General features: G+C 51.2%; 5 protein-coding genes across 5 annotated transcripts; 3 read left to right on the top strand and 2 right to left on the bottom strand.

Moving 5' to 3' along the window:
* Window positions 1-943: 943 nt before the first annotated feature.
* Window positions 944-1,779, bottom strand: N7489_002982 (putative GPI anchored glycoprotein; the record flags this gene model as incomplete). The annotated part of the gene is made up of 3 exons (XM_056708737.1): window positions 944-1,403; window positions 1,460-1,590; window positions 1,660-1,779. 3 exons carry the CDS (start codon window positions 1,777-1,779, stop codon window positions 944-946), a joined length of 711 nt encoding a protein of 236 aa, XP_056573039.1.
* A 1,100-nt stretch (window positions 1,780-2,879) lies between these two features.
* N7489_002981 (putative MFS transporter) lies at window positions 2,880-4,632 on the bottom strand (the record flags this gene model as incomplete). The annotated part of the gene is made up of 2 exons (XM_056708736.1): window positions 2,880-4,325; window positions 4,381-4,632. The coding sequence occupies 2 exons, from the start codon at window positions 4,630-4,632 to the stop codon at window positions 2,880-2,882; spliced, it is 1,698 nt and encodes a 565-aa protein (XP_056573038.1).
* A 505-nt stretch (window positions 4,633-5,137) lies between these two features.
* Window positions 5,138-7,661, top strand: hrdA (E3 ubiquitin-protein ligase HRD1; the record flags this gene model as incomplete). The annotated part of the gene is made up of 3 exons (XM_056708735.1): window positions 5,138-5,161; window positions 5,223-5,327; window positions 5,394-7,661. The coding sequence occupies 3 exons, from the start codon at window positions 5,138-5,140 to the stop codon at window positions 7,659-7,661; spliced, it is 2,397 nt and encodes a 798-aa protein (XP_056573037.1).
* An 847-nt stretch (window positions 7,662-8,508) lies between these two features.
* On the top strand, window positions 8,509-9,714 carry N7489_002979 (DUF3431 domain-containing protein; the record flags this gene model as incomplete). Its single annotated transcript, XM_056708734.1, has 1 exon — window positions 8,509-9,714. One exon carries the CDS (start codon window positions 8,509-8,511, stop codon window positions 9,712-9,714), a length of 1,206 nt encoding a protein of 401 aa, XP_056573036.1.
* A 909-nt stretch (window positions 9,715-10,623) lies between these two features.
* Window positions 10,624-12,683, top strand: N7489_002978 (uncharacterized protein; the record flags this gene model as incomplete). The annotated part of the gene is made up of 2 exons (XM_056708733.1): window positions 10,624-12,107; window positions 12,164-12,683. 2 exons carry the CDS (start codon window positions 10,624-10,626, stop codon window positions 12,681-12,683), a joined length of 2,004 nt encoding a protein of 667 aa, XP_056573035.1.
* Window positions 12,684-13,416: the final 733 nt, after the last annotated feature.

The raw sequence follows: 13,416 nt of genomic DNA, 5'->3' as shown, positions 1-13,416 counted from the left end.
GAGTTTCCATAGCGGATCTCGGACTATTAGCTTGGTAAGGATAACTAGGGATATCTTGTGTCAGGATAAGAGGAACCCGGATGAAGTGAAGTGGGCAGCCTGTATGACATGCGACCATGGATGGGGCTCAGGTATTTGTCGATAATATGTGAATGTGCTGCTTATTCTCAGGAAATTTAAAACAGAGTATAAGCTGCCAAAGTCTCGTGCTGGCAGACAATGCAGTCCATGCCCAGTCGGGGCGCAATCAACCGGTTAGATGGTCCCGCCATTGGCTCGCTAGCCACTACCCAAAAGGTTCCAAGTTGATATTTCTTTTTCCAACCCGACCTGACCTAAATGCTACAACCCTACACTGAACTTATCCAACTTGGTAATCTCGGAAGGTTCCAGGCCCAAGCTATTAACCGCTTCTTCTTACCTAGTCGAAAGGGTCTGTACTAACGTACATGTTGATGAGATTAGCAGCTAGTCAGCTGAGTATGGGAAACAGTCTACTTGGGGAATGGCATAATCCAATCAAGAAATAGCCCAGTACTGAATAACCCGCGAAATATATACCTACCTAGGTAGCCCTGGGGGTATGTAGATCTCTCGGGCCAACCTTATGTTCCGCTAGGTCGGTCAACCCATGACTGAGCTGCATTAGTGTATAACCTTAGAAATTGGCAGATTGGGAAAATTAAAGGGGCGGTAAAAGGTATATTCAATAGCTGAAGATACATGTGTATAAAATAGACGCTAGATCGTAGTCTGTCGTGGAGAAAGGTATCAAAGCATTAAAGAATAATAGATGGTCACATATAGGTGGAGTATACATGAATACATCCGTAAGAAACAACGTCAGAAACACCGGGAATTAGTAAATCGACAAGCACGAAGCTCATCACTTCCACAAGAAAAGCCGCCCAAGACAGAAGCGTATACTGATCACTCAGCAAGCTTACGCGAAAGCGCAGGCCAGAGCGAGAAAAGCACCACCAACGGTCCAAACGCTGCCTGCCAGCTGGCCGGCGGCGTTGAAGGGAGTCGAGGAAGCGGCAGGAGCACCGGTTCCGATGACAGCGGAGCTGGTGGGTGCGGCCACCAGTGGGGTGGAAGAAGCCACAGGGGTCGACGAAATGAAAGCCGAGGAGGACTTCTTGGGGCTCGACATGACGAGGGTCGACGAGGATGTGATCGTCGGGGTGGAGGTGGAGGTCACCTCGGTGGTGCTGATGCTGGTGCTGGTGGGGGTCTGCGTTGGGGTAGGGGTGGACGTCGGGGTCGGGGTGGCAGAGATAGTCACAGGCATCCAGTTCAGATCATCTTGGCCCAGGGTGCCCGACGGGGTCGCGGTGCCAGCGGAGGCCTGGCACGAGGCATAAGTGGTGCCGGCAACGTTGCAGGAAACGGTTCCAGCGCTAGTCTTTCATATCAGAATACGGTTCGCACTAGGAAACTCCGTGCTACTACTTACGTTCCCTGGAGGTTGACGTTCTGCAGCTGCATGGAGGTGGGGGCAGCGATTGCGGTCATGCCCTCGCCAGCAATACCGCAAGAATCAGCGGTCTTGGCGCAGGTGATCTTGTAGGTAGTCGCATCTCCATTCTGTGGATTATTAATCAGAATGCTCGGTCAAAACACCGCCCTGATAGCGCAGCTTAATTTGGCACTTACGGATTCGATAACGCTAGCCTGGAGATCCTGGCCCTCAAAGCCGGGCAGAAGAAGGGTTGCGGTGTTACCGGCAGCAACGGCAGTCGCGCCAGTCAACATAGCGACGGTGTGGAAACGCATATTGGAAATAGATTGGTGGTTAACCGGTGTTTATCTTCGAAAAATTTGCGGTAATCAAGTTGTTGAGTCGCACAAAGAATGAGAGTACACAGTACTTGAAGTAGAATCACCAAAAGCTCAAAACGAAGGACTGGATTTAACGAAAGACTGTCGAACGACGAAAGAGTGAATGACGGACTGCTTGAGCCTGAAGGTGTAAAAGAAGGAAGTGTCAGAGAGACATCCGGGGGTAAGGCGCGTTATTATTGACTTGGCATAGTGTTGTCTATGGGGAGTCGCCAAGACTAGTTTGGCAGAGTGGGATTGGCTCATATTGTGGTCCAAGCGGATCTATAGGGCCGACACGACCAAGAACCGGGCCCCAGGGGTTCGAGTGGTCTGAAGTTCGTATAGGGGGCATCTGCCAATACTCCGTGTATCCAAGTCCGAGTGCCTTGAGTGCCCTTCCAATGTTGGGGAACAATATTAGGGGCTTAGTGGAAGTTTCCTGGTGGAACTAGGCCGATCCGGGACTAGGGGCCGAGCCGACCCCTGGGTCAGCTGCCCGTTTGGGAAGGTTGTTTGATGCTCCTTATATCAATTCGGAGACTAGCGAGATGAGATCAACGCGAGTTGCGATTTTCCAAGGTCTAGAGCATATGAAAAAAAAATTCGGCTGCTTTGAAGTACAAAATACTATACGGTGCACATTTTTACTATTCAAAATGTATATTAATTGTCGCCATTTTCTTCTCCTGTCGTAATTTCCCCAGGTCAGCCACAAGCCCCTGCCGAGAAGACTAGCGTCCACAAGTTGGCGCACGATTCATATTACGCCTGGTGAAAAAGCCCGTGCCTAATTTCATGAACGGGCAACGGCACAAATACCGAATTAATTAATCTTATGAACCATTTTTTCATTCAAATAGTTTGATTTGGTTTACCCGCTTTCACCTGCAACCCACGTGTGTTTAAATTGCAATGGACCTGCTAGCCGAGCAAACCCGAGCAATGCAACCTTGCGACGTTTTCCCTGCTGAGAATAAAATTATGTTCACAGCCAATCCAACAAGATCCTGCACTACCATGACAATTTTTCATGAAATTAAAACTGAAATTGATCACCAAGTCCTTCCGGCCGAGGACCTGAAGTGGTTGATGGCCCCACACGCGATCCCCATCACAAGCAGCACACCATTAAAGCCCGCCATGATATAGAATGGTGTGCCCGCTGACAGGATGTCAAACAGCAGTCCACCCACTTTGGTCAGCAGAAGAATGCCTGCTCCGCCGTACAGTGAGTAGACCCCTGCGATAGAGCCTTTGAGGTGGGACAGCTGCTCCAATCTCTGATTGACTGATCCGTGAAGAAGAGACTGGCCCTCGTCAGGTTCTGCGTCATTTTCATCCCCACGGACACGTCGTTCCTCGTAGATTTTTCTTAATGTCTCATTGTCGATGCTGACCCGCAAGATACCGTTGCTCAGCACAGCCAAGCTACAGACAATTGCCCCAATTTGGCTGATTCCAAGTAGAGCCATCACAACAAACACCCCCGGATTGCCGTCAGGTCTCTCGAATAAAGGGTTTGGAAGCATGGCAAAGATAATATAACCAACGACTCCCACCAATGCTGCGAAAAGGAGTGGGAAATTGTATCGCCGTGATTTGTCTGTCAGGTACCCAAATGCTGGCGCTGCAATCAATGCCACCAATTGGGATACCCCGGTCAGTATGGATGCGACGATGTATGCACGTGGGCATGCTTTTTTGATATCCCCTAATCCCGATCCAGGAACGGGTTCATGTTCCTCGTCGCAGAGCCCCGACACCCGATAGTAGTGATTGACGGCGAGGGGAATGAACAATGATATCCCCACAGAAGAGGCTCGAGCCACGAAGCCTCCGATATAGCCCAGTCCAATGCTACGGTTTCGGAATCCTAGTGTAAGGGCAGTTGTCAACTGCTTCCAGTAAGACAGTCTTGGGCCGTGGATATATAGATCATCGTCGTCTTCGTCTTCATCATCTTCGTCATTACACGAGTGATGAGATGTTTTCCACAGTGCACTCCAACTCTTGCCCTTTTCTCCTGGAAGATCACGGAGACCAATGAAGCATACAAGGCAGATAACAAGGGATACGACAGCAACCAGATAATAGCTGCGTTGGATGGCCTGCGATGGCGACAATCCCATCTTCTCAAATCGGGCTGCAAGCGGCAGGAAAAGAACCAGTGCCACGAGTGCACCACAGCCAGCGCACATGCCCACAAAACCCGAGAGTCGCGCAGACGGCGATGCCCTGGAAGGACCAACATCTATGGAACGGCCACTCCTGGCACGCTCTGGTGTGATAGTCAACTCCGAAGACACAGATGCGCGATATTCCTTGGCATTAAATGCTGTGCCGGTAACAGTTGGCAAAACTGCAGTGACCATGGTCGATACCGCTGAACCACCAACACTAAATAGCAATCTTCCCAGGAGAAGCTGAGGATAGACATTTGTGGCTTGCACAAAAACGACTAGCGCGAGTGCTACAATTGCGTAGCCTGCAGTACATACCTATCTAGCGTTAATATCATTGAATTGCCCTGATGTGGGCCAGTAGCAAGCTTACATGGCGGACTCCGATTCTGTCCGAGAGAACACCCCAAAGTGGACAGGCAACTAGGGCGAGGAGTTCATCCGCAAATCCCAGGGTTCCCACTGAATCTCCCACTCCATCCTCGAGCCCAATCAAATCTGTCACGACGAAGGAGATGGATGAATTGATGTAGACTAGGAAGGCAATAGAGAAGGGGCACACCGCCAACAAGTAAGTTAGTGTCTGGCTGCGCGAGGCAGTAAACAATGCCGGTGATGAAGGCATCACCAGAAATGATTCATTGAGTGCAGGATTTAGAGATGATGATATCTCCGTTCGAGGCAAACTGGTAAGGACAACGGTGTGTTACAATGGTTGCTTCTTCAAGGCGGGCAATGTGGGACGTCACATGACGGAGATGATCAGATAAACACCGAAGATCGACGGACATGTCCCGACATCTAAAGTAGGGCTAAGGGGGTAAATGCGAAAATTAATTATACTAGACTATACAATCAATAAGTATTATGCTTCACTACAGATAAATCGAATTTCGCCATGTATTAAGTAGGCTGGTATAGATCTGGGTGGCGGCACGTGCTGGTCGCTGACGTAAGATGCGGAGAGGCGTTTACGGGTTATTCTGGAAAGCTGTCCAGATCAAGCTACTTACTCCTCCCAAGTAAACGGCATTCACTTCCTTTTTCCGCCAAATGCTACCTTGAGACGCCATCTTTCATATCCTTCCTTCGGTCCATGACCTTCGGCTTGTCCGATCCTGTCGATAGCCATGAGACTGGCCGCGTATGCTGGGGTAAGTGATACCGCAGCTGGATGGGGGAGACAACCCGCTAACCTTGGAACCCCGTTTGCAGGCCTCAGTGGTCCTAGCCACTGGTGTGTTTCTAAAAGCTCTTCATCAGAGGTCCAATTTCTATTCGGCATGCGTCTATCTATCTCAGAGTAGTGCAAATCTTATGGTAAGTTGTCCAGTTTGGGTTATCGCGCTTGGTCATCATAGTCCCTAACTCATTACCCATCTTCAGATCCTCACGAATTTATGTCTTCTCGCCACCGGCTTCATACTATTTTGGCTCCAGCGACTTCTCTACGGACCCTTGCGACCAATCGAGACCGAGCAACTATACGAGCGGGCCTGGTTCGCCGTCACAGAGACATGTTTGGCCATGACCATCTTCCGAGGCGAACTTGGAGGCTGGTTTCTGGTCATGTTCATTTCGCTGCTGGTCGGCAAAGTCTGGGGCTGGATTGGCGAAGGCCGCGTTGAGTTCCTAGAACAACAACCGCCGGCTAATCCCCGATTGTTCCATACTCGGTTGGCGCTATCTCTCGTGCTGACTGTATTATTCGACTCTTTCATGTTGCGGTATTGTGTGCACACTGTAATTACGCAGGCACGTCCGGATATGATGGTGATGTTTGGATTCGAATTCGCCATTTTGGCGATACTCTCGACCTCGACCCTCTTGCGATACGTCATCGCGTTGACCGAAATATCCATAACCCGCCAGCAAATAAAGGCCAAGATGCAGGAACGTCGGGAAGAGATTCGTGTTGCACGTGTCGAGGCGATTCGAGAGCATGCCCGCGCGGGAGCTACCTCTCCACCTGACGATCTGCCCGACGAAAACGATGTCAACGAAATGGAGATCGACGTGCCCGGGTGGGAGGACAAGGGTCGTTGGGTCTTCTACTTGGATCTTCTGACCGACTTGTTGAAACTTGTGATTTACTTGAGCTTCTTTGGTATTCTGCTCACTTTCTATGGCCTCCCTATCCACATTCTGCGGGACGTGGTTGTGACCATCCGCTCATTTGCCCGTCGTATTATGGACTTCATGCGTTACCGGAATGCGACAAGGGATATGCACCAGAGGTATCCGGATGCAACGGCAGAGGAAGTCTCCCGGGAAGATGTCTGCATCATTTGCCGTGAGGAAATGATTCCACTTCAGCCGGCGCAACCGCAACCACAACCACAACCGGCGGCTAATGCTGCTGGAGAACCTGCACCACGGCCAGTCCCTGGAACACAGCGTGTTCCTGACCGTCTGCGTCCAAAGAAGCTCCCATGTGGCCATATCTTGCACTTCTCTTGCCTGCGAAGCTGGCTTGAGAGGCAACAAAACTGCCCAACGTGTCGGCGTCCTGTTGTAACGACCCAGCGAACCCGTGGAGCTGGCGGGGTAGACAATGTACGCGGAGGTCACAATGGTGGCATCCAGCCAGGCCAACAAGGTGCAGATGCTCAACCACGTGCCCGAGTCTATCAGTTTGGGCCCTTCCGTATCGGTTTTGGAGCTGTGCGTGCGGATTTATTCAACAACCTTCACCCACAGGGTGTCCAAGGTAACGCGCCGCAACCTGGGGCACAACCGCCTGTGAATGGGCCTGGAGGACAAATTGGGTTTGGATTTGGGTTCGGCCGTCGACCTCAAGCCCCCACCCCCGCTCCCGCCCCACAAGCTGCGGCTCCAGGAGGTTCTCTCGCTACCGAGATCAATGCTCAGTTGGTGCAGATTGAGCAACGGCTCAATCAAGAGATTGCCACTCTTCGAGCTGCAACGGAGCATTTAAATCACGTGCGCCAGCTTCGGTTGGAACTGGAACGGTTGCTTGCTCAAGCAAGGGCTGTTAACCAACAAGCTGCTGGCCAACAAGGTGCCAGTCAACCAGTCCCTCCCAACTTGACCCCAGGGTCTTCAATCTTCACAACGGGCCAGCAGTATGGCACGAACCCGGCCGCTGATGTTCTAAACTCTGGAGATCCTCGTCTACCAGAAGGGCTCACTCTTCCTCCCGGTTGGACCCTCCTCCCTCTTCAACGTGTCGATAATGGTGCCGGTGTGGAACAAACAGTACACCCCACGCCTACTACTACAGTGGGATCCTCAGCTGCGCCCGCTATGGCCAGTGCTGTACCTTCTCAGACCCCCGGATTCCCTGCGCCTGTTCAGGATCAAACGAGCCTGAACGTCGGGTTCAATGTGCGCGGCACCACCAATGCTGAACCCGCTCCTGTTAATGGAGCGCATAGTCCGCCGGTATTGCAACCGACGCCCACTGCCCCTTCGGTGGAACATCGTGCAGAATCCCCGTCTCAAGAATGGACCGACGTTGCCCCTAGAGGATCCTTTGAGACCAGGCCAGCTTCCTCTATTCCTACTACATGGGGTAGCAATGGAGAATCTGCAAATATTGCATCTAGCCAAGCCGAGACTCACTCCGAGTCTACCTCCGACGGTAAACGCCGGACTGCATCAGTTGAAGAGGCTCCTGATGAAGAAGCTTGATCCCGGACTTCTCTTCTGATAAATCCCTGTGTAATTTTTTCCCTCCGGGTCTGCTCAACCCTTTCTGTTTCCCGGTTCTTTACACCAGCGTTTCTGCATGGCGTTGTTCGCGAGCAAAAGATCATACCCAGATTTCTTTTCACGATTTTTATACCACCGACCACCGTTGAATCTCATGGTATTTGCTCTCAATGATTAACTTGTTCAAATGAAAATGTGTACATTCAATGAGTGTTAAGTTTAAGAGAGTAAAAGTAGAGACATAGATCTACCTCCAGAGCTATCTCCATGGATGACGTCAACGGGATGACTGAGACAGGCCGCGTGGCTGCATTCTAGGATCAACGTGGAGATTCCCGTGTTGGTCAGACTAGTCAAGCCAAACTAATATCTTGTGCCATTTGTTGCTTTCATTTTGACTGATTTTTACCGCATTAATTGCTCAATGATCTCTTCTATATTCAAACTACATGAAGTTCTTTCCGCAACTCAGACTATACAACACCGAATGCGGCATTGAAAGAAGCTTCGTCATGACGGCACAGCCCCCACTCCACTTGCATCTGATTTGTCCAGACACATGTAGCCTGCCGTAGGGTGTCCCTGGTCCCTTGAATCTAGATCGGGATTCTGTTCCTTCATCCCCCTTACACCTCCGGGGCAATGATATCCTGAACTAAGTAAGCCATTGTGTCCCCTCCATTGCTCAATTACAATTGCACTACCTTATCCCAGTACTCTCAGCCCTGTGCATGCGACAAGGTGGCATAGAGTGTGACAATTGCAGCTAACCAGTATCTCGTGCGACAGATATTAATCCCGTGTAGATTCGTCCAACCCTCCGTCCATGCTTCTCCCACGGCGAGCGGTCATCTTCCTCGGCGTCTGCTTCTTCTTCGTCTTCTTCACATGCCGGAGCCTCTCACGGCCATGGCGTGATGTACCCCAAGTCATCGGCCTGGGTGACCTGGTCTCCTCGTCATCCAACACAACAGGAGCCTGGAACACGACCCGCGGCCACACCAACAACGACCTCTATGCTCCGCCACCGGACTTCGTCCCCGGCATCCCCAAGCCCCCGGGCTACAAATACTCCAAAGTGCTGGTGGTGACCCGAACTAAGGGGGAAGACACCAAGTGGATCGCCGAGGAATTGCCAGATTGGGACCACGCCATCTATGTCGCAGATGATCCCACAGCGCCGCTGCACCCGCCCAAGAACAAAGGCCACGAGGTCATGATCTACCTCACCTACATCGTTGACCATTACGATCAGCTCCCAGACGTGGCGGTGTTTATGCACTCGCACCAATTTGCCTGGCACAATGATAACCTCTTCGCCGGAGACGCGGCGCAGCTGCTCCGCCGTCTCAATCTAAACCGTGTCATCCGCGAGGGCTATATGAATACTCGCTGCGGGTTCGGTCCGGGCTGTCCAGCCTGGATGCACCCCGGCGCTCTCGAGGAAGATGAGTCGAAACAGGAGGAGATCATGCTGGCCCGCGCGTGGGGAGAATTATTCCCCGACCAGGAAATCCCGTCTGTGCTGGCGCAGCCGTGCTGTGCGCAATTTGCCCTGTCCCGTGATCGCATTCGCTCCATTCCGCGGGCCCGGTTTGTTTTCTATCGCGATTGGCTGCTGTCGACCGATTTGAGTGATTACATCACTGGTCGCATCTGGGAGTATCTGTGGCAGTTTATCTTTACCGGGGAGGCTGTTCTCTGCGTTGACGAGAGTGTGTGTCTGTGTGATGGATACGGGTTTTGTTTTGGCGGAAACGAGGAATGGAATAATTACCGAGAAGCAGAAACGAAGAAGAATGAGATCCAACAGGAATTGGATAATTGGATGTGGTTGTCCGACCTTGGGTTTGATGACCCTGCTGAATCGGATAACCCTGAGGGTGACAAAGGCAATGACCTTGTTAACCAACTTCAGGAGAAGCAGCAGGAGCTCATTGAGACTCTGCATGCTGCTATGGAGCGTGGCAAGAACCCCCAGTACCGTGCCCAGGAGGCTGGTCGTCCTTGGAAACAGGGTGATGGGTTCTGAGCTGTCTTGACTGGATCAAGCGCTTCGCCTGGATCACCTATCACCTTGTTATGCTGCCACTGCCAAGTTTTATATGGGCCAATGATCTATATGCCATCTATTTCCATTTCTTCATACCGCAGGAGGTCTGCTTTTGGACACATGCTTTTCATCTGTCAACAATCTCACGCTTTTAATTCATACCGTCATGGACTGCACCGTTTTGATGTATTTCCTCTTTGACTGATTTCTTGATTTGGATGTACTTATAGTTGCTGTTGCGAGTCAGACTTGTTATGAAAGGGTAATATCGAAAATAGAAATGGATAGGAATGACCATTAAACACTTCAATTTGTGCCCATAAGATCAGATAATCGAATTCAAGTCAGTCATGTAATATAGATTTGATGTAAAGACTCTAGAGTGCCCATCCATAGATGGGCGCTCTGCTCATATAAAAAAAAAAGGACGATCACGTGATGACCTCGAAGTTTTCAGTTTGCACTGTCTGCTGTTCCTTCAAACTACACAAACATCAACCGTCGCGCCTCTTATCAGCCAAGCACAACTAAAGCTGTCGAGGCTTTTTTTTATTCTTTCGCCTCGGCCTTATTTCCGCTGTAACGCGCTTTTCACCCTCTTGGGTGTGGCGCGCTCGGAGAACTGTGTTCTGACCAAGCTGCATTGCCAATAGTGAAGCTATTCATTAGGTTCTCTACCACAACTGGATAAGAGCTTCAACTTGAAGGAGCTACCTACTCTTCTGGAGATAAAACCGAGACCTCGATCGTGGTTTGGTCGTACTCTCAGACTCGCTCTCATCGGGTAAAATTCATTGTCAATCTTCTCTATCTCAATCGTCGCCACCTTGCGACGCTACCAGCTTACCGATCCGAGTGTCTCGAAGCACCTAGCGCTCAATCAGCACCATGAGCTCTTCAACCAACCAACATCTCCCCACGACCTCCTCCGACCTACCCTCCCAGCAGACAGGAACTGCCCCCCACCTTGACCCGAACGCGCAACTTGCCAACAACGGATATGCACCCAACGACAACCAACTCGCGGGATTAGTCGAGGCAGCCACTGCCGCCGCAGACCAAGATGTCTCGCAATGGGCTGCCGCCGCAGCAGTCGCCGCCGCAGCGGGTGCGGCGGGCCATCACCATCAATTGGATTCATACACAGACATGGACCTCTCCGAGAACGGATTCGGCGACGCGAATTTCGGAACTGGCATGAGCAGCGGAAGACATATGAGAGTACCCAGTCACACCGACCATCCACAATCCTCAGGGCTCACGCGCACAGCAACCAAAAAGCGCAAGCGAAATGACGATAATCTCGACCCCGCCTTGGCTGGCGCGGGTCTCTCTGCCGCGCAGCACCAGTCGCATCCCGCACAGCAAACGCCCCATGGCTATACCGGAGAGGGTATTGACATTCGCCCCGAGCAGCAGCAGTCCCTATCGGATGCTCGTGCTGTAGGTATTCATTCCGCGGCAGCGCTGTTCCGCCAGCCTTCTAGCAATAAGAAGTACACACGACCTCCCATCTCGAAGATGTTTTCGTCCCTTGAGATCTCACCGGAGAACTTCTTGCATCTCCAGGCTGCTGCCAAGAATTACATGCTGGACGATGAACACCCTGAAAGACGGGATTGTGTTGGTCAGCGTGGAAAGGGAGATACGGAAATGGTCAAGCTTCGCCTTTGGAACTGTGTTCGTCAGTTCCTCGAGGCCGAGGGGAACGGTGAACGATTCTTCGGAGAGAATGTCGTTAATGAGGGCATGGGCCCGAGAGCCTACATCTGGCCGCGTGACCAACACAAGATCATCTCATTGGTCATTCCTCTGCTCAGGCGGATGGTCACCAACGAAAGACAACGCCAATACGCAATCGAGACCCGCAAAGGAGGTGGTTCTGAAGAACGCCGCCGCCGTAAAACGGAAGAGTTCTCAAATTTGAATAGCCCGCGCTTCTCTCCAGAGCAGCATCTCCAAGTGCAAAATCAGACGTCCCATCGCGATGATCTGTCGCAGTCAATGCCCCCTCCTCCACAGCCAATGCAGCAATCAGCAATGGATCCATCTCAGCCTGTGCAGCTTGGTCTGACCGACCTCCTTCTTGACGGATACACAGTCGACTGGGAACAGATCGCCCGATCCTATAATACGTACAACGAGAACTTCGAGCTCGACAACCTATGGTCTCTCTCGGGTCTCCAGCAACCCGATTGGCGTGGGCTCGTCGCTGCAGTTGACAGCCATTACCACGTCATCCACAACGGAGACTACAACTGCCCAACGAATTGTGAAAACGATAACATCAACCGCATCATCCACGCGGACACCACCTCAGATCTCCAATGGCGCATTGGCGGAGGCCGCAACCTCCCAGCCCGAGACGAATTGTAAGCATTCATCCTTTCAAAAGCCAGTGTGGTAATACCAACTAACAATCCCATAGCGCAAGCAGCATCACCCGCGACGTGTCTCGCATTATTCGCGAGAACATCGCCTCCCGACACGGCCACCCGGCCCAAGCACCCGACCCCCACTTTCATCAGCCATTCACTCCTCTCCCGGAATCAACACCAACAACCAACACAACCACCTCCTCTCAGAGCCAAGGCCAAACCTCCCTTCGCGTCAATGTCCTGCACAACGGAAAGCGCATCCTTCCCAGATTTGACCTGCCTGCGGGCCAGTGCCCCGACATTGACACGGTCAAACAGGCGATTCTCCGTCGGTACCCGGGCCAAATCCCCGGTTTGCCGGCATTCCAGGGTGCCCACGCTGCAACTCATGAAGCTCGCGAGTCAGCTGTTGTGGATGGGTGGAAGGTCAAGGTCTGGTTGCCGGATGGACTTATACCTGTGCAGAACCAGAAGGATTGGACTATTGCGTTACTTTCGACTGATGCTATTGATTGGATGGATGGGGAGTTAAAGGTTCTTGTTGAAATTGATGAAGGGAATGGGCAGTAGTGCGATCTTGTTTTTTTTCTCTTCTACTATATCCCTGTTTTTCTATGTTGGATAAGTTGTACCGTTATACCCTCAATTTCAAGAAACCATTCCAAGTTATTTATAGGAAAAGTCTTGTACAATGCATGTCCTCAGTCAACATAACCTTTCCGTCAACGAACCAAGGTTGCACGAAAATCATAAAAGGTGGAGACAAACGGGAAAAGTGGGTCCTTGTAGACGCTAGTCCTAATTGGGAAGCATACGTTCCTATAAAATTAACAATCAAAGGAAATATGCCAATGTCTCGCCCAGGTAACCGAGTGGGAACCACATAATGCCTTGTGCCTGTAATGCCCATTTAGGCTTGCCTAGGTGGGACTTACCGTGCAAGGGACCGGAGACCTGTGGTTCAACCCTCGTCGTTGAAATTGATCACTTTAACGGCGATGCACGATCACTTCCCTGAGATCAGGGGGCATGTAAGTCATTGGCCGATGTGACCGCCCACTACCCCGTCGGCAGCAGAGTCCCCAGGTTGTAGAGACGCCCCTATGTGGGGTTTTTTTACTTTCTTGATATATGTTCTGTCTTTATCTTCACATCTTGTTGATGGTGTTCTGGCGGTTTGGCGTAGGGTCACATGTAATATCCGTGTTAGGACCTTCTCTGTTATAGTCTCTAGATATTTCTCTTCCTAGTTTCTTTTAAGACATGATTAATCTCTTTTCTTGCTTCTGGAGAGAATGATCCT

This window comes from Penicillium chrysogenum, assembly GCF_028827035.1.
Source record: "Penicillium chrysogenum strain IBT 35668 chromosome Unknown utg000001l_segment0_segment0, whole genome shotgun sequence".
Lineage (NCBI taxonomy): Eukaryota > Fungi > Ascomycota > Eurotiomycetes > Eurotiales > Aspergillaceae > Penicillium > Penicillium chrysogenum.
This window is presented reverse-complemented; position numbering and strand designations above follow the sequence as displayed.